The 7659-nt window shown below is 36.1% G+C and overlaps 1 protein-coding gene across 1 annotated transcript; it reads right to left on the bottom strand.

Annotated features, from left to right (window-relative positions):
* Positions 1 to 1297: 1297 nt before the first annotated feature.
* On the bottom strand, positions 1298 to 7659 carry LOC124837198 (histidine kinase 1-like). The gene is made up of 13 exons (XM_047312495.2): positions 7215 to 7659; positions 6807 to 7052; positions 5902 to 6699; positions 5428 to 5675; positions 5013 to 5172; positions 4746 to 4872; positions 4555 to 4644; positions 4008 to 4202; positions 3803 to 3872; positions 3578 to 3620; positions 3146 to 3286; positions 1904 to 3070; positions 1298 to 1798 (listed from the first exon to the last, which is right to left on the bottom strand). The coding sequence occupies exons 1-13, from the start codon at positions 7404 to 7406 to the stop codon at positions 1571 to 1573; spliced, it is 3705 nt and encodes a 1234-aa protein (XP_047168451.1). The 5' UTR covers positions 7407 to 7659; the 3' UTR covers positions 1298 to 1570.

Raw genomic sequence — 7659 nt, forward strand, 5'->3', positions numbered from 1 at the left:
AAGAAAACGAAGAAAGTGCAGCTGCTTAGGCAACAAGTAGAGTAGTAACGTGTTGGGCTCACATTGGGCCTAGTCATGGAAACGGATAACCTACTTTACTAGTTCCACCATGGTTTTGCTAAGTCACATCCAATATTTTAATGAATTTTTTCTACTACAATACTATTTATCACACACAAAGTAAATATTCTATTCATACTTTAATGGTATTGATTCTCATGGTTAAGATTCATTAATAAATGAGTAACCGATGCTATTTCTAAATAATATCAAAACCCATAGAAATTAGGTGTAATAATACATGATGGATAAATACATTATATAAAAACTAAAATAATACAAATAAAGTCAAACTAAAAACAAAATAATAGAAAATAATACCTTGTACAACACTCAAATCAGAATAAAGATTCACAACATCACATTTAAGATCCATTCCATTTCCTCCTTCAATATATCCTAATCAAACACGAGATATAGGAATTTTATCCTCATTAAGTCAAATACCAAATTCTCAATTCCTAAAAAAAATAAAAAAAAAGCATGTCCTCTTGTTTCAAACTATCAAGAGGTTCAGAAACATATTTGCACTATTTATATTCTTCAAATATAATTCGTTACGAACTCAAGTATTACTTTATTAGTGAAAAATAGTATAAGGAGAACGGTTAAATAGTGTTTATAAAGTTTTTTGCACTTATAAAAATTTTAGTCTAAAAATATATTTGAAAGACAACTTTTTATAGTTCATCTCAACCGTGAAAATTGTGTCCAAATCTTCACCAATCAACCAAGTTTGGCTAACTCTTGACATAGTATAAGATTTATTCATTAGCCATTTTTATGTAACCAAAATAATTTTTTTACTTGTTCCTCCGAAAAGAATTTCAAATATTCTTTTAGTTGTAGTTTTTTCAAAATTTTACACTCTTCCAAAATGAAAGGTTCTCCAACTATTTTCAACATCTTTAAACACAAATGAAAATATGATTATATCTAAGTTCTGAAAGACTAAATCTAAGAAAATTATTGTGTGTAGAAATAGAATGTGGTGCATATATTTACTGCTTAAATCTCTCTTAAAATCTTGTACATTATTAGCAAATAGCTGGTTCCAACAGGTGGCAAAATGGTAGAGAAGACAAATCTAAGAGCACACACGGCTAAAGAAGGAGAAAATCAGAATTTAACTAAAATGTGAAACCAATGACAAATTGATGATTAACCAAATTTTATGTTGATTGCATAGTTCAGAGCAGATACTTCAGCTTATATGTATATATAATAAAGAAATAGGTAAACAGACAAGGTAATATAATATACAGACAAAATGTTCTTTCTTGTACAAAATGCTGTCACATTGACATAGAATTTGGCCTTCTCTGTATGGTTAAAGAAACAAAGAGTAACAAGTCTGAGTCGTTCGCTGTACAAATGAGTTAATTCAGGAAAATTGGATTACGTTTCTGGAATTCTTATCTTAAGCCATGATTCTCGATGTTAATGTCTGGTAAAGTTGTATATATTCGTAGGATGTCTAAGACAACCCTTTATTAGCTTGGTTACAGCATTAAACAAAAGTCGGAGATGTCCTTCTTGTGAGTGAAAGAATGGTGGACTCCATCAGTTTGAAGTCAATTGGCTTTGTTAAATAAGCATCCATGCCAACCTCTAAGCACTTGGCTTCATCACATGACATTGCATGAGCTGTAAGAGCAACAATTGGAATGTGCAAACCAGTTCCCATTTCTGATTTCCTGATTGCTTTTGTTGTCTCATAGCCATCCATCTTTGGCATCTGTTTTATTTTACACACAAGACAAGGAATTGGAACAAGAAAACTAAAATAGATTATGAAACTGCAACAAACTTTACCTCATATACTTTTTGTCCTAGTTCATACCTGACAATCCATTAGGATCAAATCATATGGAGGGCAACTGAGAATCTCAGTTTGAGATGATCTTGTGTTTCTTTCTTTCATGATAGACTCCCTTCTACAATCTTCAACACCAGGCATGCCATTCAGAGCATCCACTGCTTGTTGTCCATCACCTACAGCTACAACAATGGCTCCCATTTTTTCAAGCATTATGGTTGCAACCCTTTGAATTACTGGTGTGTCTTCTGCAAGCAATATCCTCAGACCTTCAAGAGATTTCTTTCCACTCACTGTTCTTCTCGAGCTACTGCCACTTCCTGTTTCGCCATATTCAGAATCTTCACATTGACTGCCTTTCGCAAACAATGCTTGTTTAGTGGAGGATGATTTTGGTGTGCCATTCGCAGTGACATTGTTAGAGTTGAGGCTGCTCCCACATAACTCTTCCTTCCAAGGACTATTATCTTCCTTATATCCATTTGCTAATCCAGCTAAGTTATTTATCTTGTGTTGTGATGATGATTCAGATCTCACTACCTTCTCTCTTTGTTTATCTCCACTTTCACGAACAGGATTAGAACCTCCCGTTTCAGAAATGTCAGAACCATCCGAGCTTGCAACATCACATTGAGTATAATCAATCTCAAGACTCTCATGCAAATAACCCTCTTTCACTGTAGTAGATCTGGGAGTAGTCATATTTTTCTTTTGTAGCTCATCACTTCTTTCCTTTGTAATGGTTTCCAAAATATGAAGCATTTTTGTTTTGTAGAGGGGTTTGTTCACTGTCAGTGTATGCCCTTTCCTGCAAAGCTCCATCTTTATGGTATTGGAGGAGTCATGCTTTAGTATCCACACGAATTTCGCTCTCCCAAAGTATTTGTGAAGGAAATTGAGCTGTTCCTTCCATATATCTGTGCTCAAGTCAAGTAGTCCAATGTCAACAGCAATCACAAAAACTGGGTTCCTCAATTCCTGTATGCTCAGTAGTTTCGACTTTAAATTTTCATGCACTGAATAATTTGCATCGAAACCATTATTATGAGCTGAACTTCTAGCATGAAAGAGTACCCTAAGGATTTGTGTTAATCCATTCCATTCTGATGCCTCCATAGACACTACACCATTTTTCTGTAACCACTTAGATGTAACAGATCTACCCATACTGCCATGTAGTGCAAGAAGTACCTGCACTGACACATTTTATTTCATGTCCTGGTTATTATCTTTGTAGTCACTCAAAGCCAAGTTGATTCTACTCACCACTAAGCCTTTGTTAGCAAAATCTACTTGACAATGTTGTTCTGTGGCATCCAGAGGTGCACTCAGACGCAAGTATAATCGCATCAGTGTTCCTGGGCCCTCCTTTTTGACAACCTTGATTTCTCCACCCATCTTGTTAACCTACCACCACAGATTAATTCAGATAATATGAAAATGTATGCAACTCAAGATACTTGCGTCATTTTAAAAGAGAAAGAACAAATGCAAGTGAATTTATAGACCTTGAGATGAAAACCCTGCTCTACTAAACTAAAAACATGCAACTGATACAAGTTTCACCAACTTGTGTGATGCGATTACATGTTTGGGCCGGCAGAGATGGACACCTTTTGACTTTCATCAAGAACGTGTATTATGAATGGTAATTGTTATTGACTTGATTGAAAGTTTACACATTAAGGTCTTACTCACCAAGGTTCTGACAATGCAAAGACCGAGACCCGTGCCTCCATGCCTGAAACGAGTAAAAGTGCTGGAGTTCAAGTCTTAAATTATTGCTGGATGTATGTTCAAATTAATTTGAAAGTTTAATAGCAATCATATGACTGAGATAATGAGGCCATGTTAATATGATAGCTAAAAAGTAATTTCTAGCAGATTTATATCTTGTCTTTGTTAAAATTTCAAGTCACTTACAGTCTAGTAGTTGATGGATCAGCTTGCTCAAAGCTTTCAAACACGGATTCCCATTTACTTGGATCAATACCTATGAAGGGGATGCATGCGAATTTGAGATAGCCATATACATGTCAAAAAAATCAATAACCTGAAAACATATTTCTTTTGCCACAAAAGAGATGATTTTCACCACTGTTTTTACAGTCAAGTTTTTGAAACATACCACAGCCTGTGTCATCAACTTCAAACCAAAGTACTATTTTGTTATCTCTATTGGAAATCCTCTTTGCATGGTTTTCATGTTGTTTTGCTCTGTTCTTCTGTGAACACCGTGATTTCTTTTGCTCAAGTGGAAAATTCGTATCATCACTGCAAGCATTTGGGTTTTCACACCATCCTCTCAGAATAATGTGACCGGCTGTAATTCATTTCAAAGAGTTAAGATTAGTCATCTGAGTTTCAGTGATTCGTTGATACACAGTAATTGAACAATTTGTTAAATCTTTAAAATTCTTAGAAACATGTTAATTAGTAACGGTTGATAGCACATTATTAGGATAAAAATATTTTGAATATCTCCATGTTGATTAGTTGGGAGAAAATATCTTTAAATTCTTCCGATTCATTATAGCATATTTTTTATTTTCTTATTTTAGAAAGTTTGAATGTTACGAATAGATGTGATAGGAATGTAATTGATATGAACACAAGTTTTCTTTTCTACAATCACTGCTGTGTTGAAACTTTATACAAGAAAAGGTTTGACTTACATAGAGTAAACTTAATTGAGTTGTTGATCAAATTTGCAAAAATTTGAACTACCCTAGCAGAATCACCTCGAACTAGCTTTGGCATATCATCTGCAACAAATTAACTATGCATCAGACACTTTTTGTGATGATTTCTTATCTCACGCTTTTCAGTAAAATTAATCTCTTAATCAGAGAAATACGATACATACCAGACAAGTCTAGAACAGTCTCTACATTGTGGTTAATGCACTGCACAGAAAACATATCTACAAGCCCTTCAAGTTCCCGCCCCAAATCAAATTCTGCATCTTCTAGGACCAATTTTCCAGATTCAACCTATTTTCTATAAAATATTAGAAGTCTTTCTTGAATGATTGCAGCTTTGCAGCAATGGTAAGAGAACTTTGCATTATAATCATTTCTGTAATGAATGTAAGTGTGGAATTAAGCGTTCTTGAACAAAAGGCTTGTTATACCTTGCTCAGGTCCAAGATGTTATTAAGTAGACGAAGCAGGGCAGTTGAACATTTTCTTATTTGAGTAACTGTTGCACATTGCTCATTTGTGAGACGGTCATCAGATATAAGAATGTCGAGTAACCCGATTACTGCAGCCATTGGTGTCCTCAATTCATGACTGTAATGCACCCAAGCAAAAGCTATTTAAGCACATTTGTGAACAACAAAAAGCAAGGATTTTGTCGTACATGCGAACCAAATGGCCTGAACTCCTAAAGGACATAGGACTATTGAACGTGATAGCAACAAAAATGAACATTTGTTATTTGTTTAGAGTAGCTTGTGGTTGCAGGGTATTTATATTATCTTTTTTTATATGATTTCAGCTAAATTAAATTTCTTCAAATTCACATTCGATTTCTGAAAAACCAACCTCATATTTGCAAGAAATTGACTTTTATAGTTGCTTGATGCCTCTGCCTTCCTTCTTGCTTCCAGGTGGCTGATGAGTTCTGCTCTTAGTTTCATTTCCTTTGACACTCCATTTGTCAGTATCAAAATGCAAACACATCCAATGACAATAATACACAACGATGCAGATATAAGAATAACCAATGTTTTGAAGGCTCTTTCATCTGCCTGCCCCATGATATGCTTTCTGGGTATGATGATTACACCCACCTGCACAAAGTTTAAGTCAGTAACTTGCAAACCAGTATAAATTACAGTAGAGCAGATGGTCAGTCAAAACAGTAATAAAGTAAATAGCAGCAGAAAAAATTTCTTTTGAATCTATATTTAGCAGAAATTGCAGTACTTGATCATCTATGGATCATTGTAAGATCTCAAAACAAATGTTACACATAAGATGAGATAAAAAGAACACGTGCAGCTTCTTTAAATGTACCAGAGGAAGTCTCTTCAAGTTAAGGAAGAATGAGTCGATGTAATATTGCTGGGGACCTAGCTTGACATTCTCTACATGAAGTTCATGACTTTGAGGGAAATTGTTGCCATAGGTTTTCTGTAGCCACCGAGCTCCCTCTCTTATTACTTCATTTTCACAGTCAACAGCCATCTTAAGCTTCGGAGGCCTTGTAGAATTTGACAGTAGAGGTGCATTTGTGGAAGTTGCAAGTAAGTAACCCTCTTGGGAGGTCAAATACATGTGACCACTGTGCAACTCAACCAGCTCTTGCATGAGCTGCCCCACACTATAAAGTGCAGTTGTGACACCCACAACTGCCACAATGCTTTTATTTGAAGAGTCCCAAACTGGCAATGCCGCAGAAAGCAATGGTGAATCTGTAAACTTGCTAACAGCAACATGCCACGAAGCTACACCATCAGGTACTTGGGAGATGCCTGCTATATTGATGGAGTCTTCTGGTGCAATTGGCATTACTTTTCCAATCTTCTCTCCACTGACAGGATCAAGCGGTTCCCGATACCAAATTGCAGACTTGTTTCCGTGAATGTCTTTATCATTCCAAGCTTCGTTCGATGAAAGCGAATTGATCTCATTGTGGCCACTGGCAGCCATGGAGTAATTTGCAAGATCAGAATATATGTAAAAGGTGTTGTTTTCCTTCAGGTCTCTATGGAATGCTTGCACAAATCCATTCTTGTATTTGACAGTTATTGAATTCAGAGCTTTTTTACTGGCAAACAGTGCCCACGTCACAGCTCTCATCGCGTCGTACATCTGGCAAGAGTTGGAACATACTCAAACTTGTAATTGAAAATGGAATCAAACAGAAGAACAGCATAGCAGGAGAATAAACAATGAACAAATTGAACAGGTAACTCAACCTCAACTTGGTCTGCTTGAGTGGGAAGGTTGGTGGTGTGGCTTCTGATCACATACTGCGACAGCTTAACCTGAGCAGTGGTTATTTCAGAAGTAGAATTCAGAATGTTCCACATCCTCAAGATGGGGCGTTGCAGAAGTTCATAACGCAGGTCGTATGCCAAGCTGTTAAGAGACTTTGTTGTATAAATCTTTGTGAAATGCCATGTGAGGAAAGTGAGCAGACCAATCAAGATGGCTAGCATCGCCTGGGAAAAGCAAAAAGATAATAGCTTAGTCCATCAAATTGTGACTTCAAGCATAGTAACACAAAGGGTCTAATCTTTTAATCATTATAAACAATCTCCACACATGAACCATACTGTAGCTGCAGCTACAACACTCGATCATATAGAGAAAAAATAACTTACCATGATTGCTAGACGAACCACAAAGACACTGTAGTAGGATGAAAGACATTGAGTACTGGCATACTGGAATTCTTCCTTTTCCACATCCCTGTGGAAAATTCGTCTGCCTGTTGGTGTGGAGCTTTTTTTCCAGTAAGTGCAAAAACTCAAACTCTGTAATCTATCAAAAACGTGTCTGCACTTGGCAGCCATTGGTTACCTTGAACCAGGTGACCATACAGAAGTTTCAGAAGAACGATGGTCTTTGTCTTGGGTCAAATAAAATCACTTTGTGTTACTTGAAGCAATTATGAGCATATAAAGTAGCACTTCAATTAAACTCTGCTGTGTGCTTGATTGAGAAGGGAATAGCTTTTTCACTAACTTTGATTGGATAACACTTGGTTTTTTAAGTCCTCAACCTATCTAGGCTAAGATTGCGTACATCTATCCTCCCTAGACCCTC

Source organism: Vigna umbellata, chromosome 1 (assembly GCF_029865625.1).
Source record: "Vigna umbellata cultivar VRB3 chromosome 1, Vumbellata_1.0, whole genome shotgun sequence".
Classification (NCBI taxonomy): Eukaryota; Viridiplantae; Streptophyta; class Magnoliopsida; order Fabales; family Fabaceae; genus Vigna; species Vigna umbellata.

Excerpts from the sequence above, each read along its gene's own strand:
- LOC124837198 (XM_047312495.2), bottom strand. The coding sequence starts at position 7,406 with ATGGCTGCCAAGTGCAGACACGTTTTTGATAGATTACAGAGTTTGAGT. Across the intron at positions 4,645-4,745 it reads GACTGTTCTAGACTTGTCTG|ATGATATGCCAAAGCTAGTT; the intron begins GTATGTATCGTA and ends AATTTGTTGCAG. Across the intron at positions 3,071-3,145 it reads TTGCTAACAAAGGCTTAGTG|GTACTTCTTGCACTACATGG; the intron begins GTGAGTAGAATC and ends GTGTCAGTGCAG.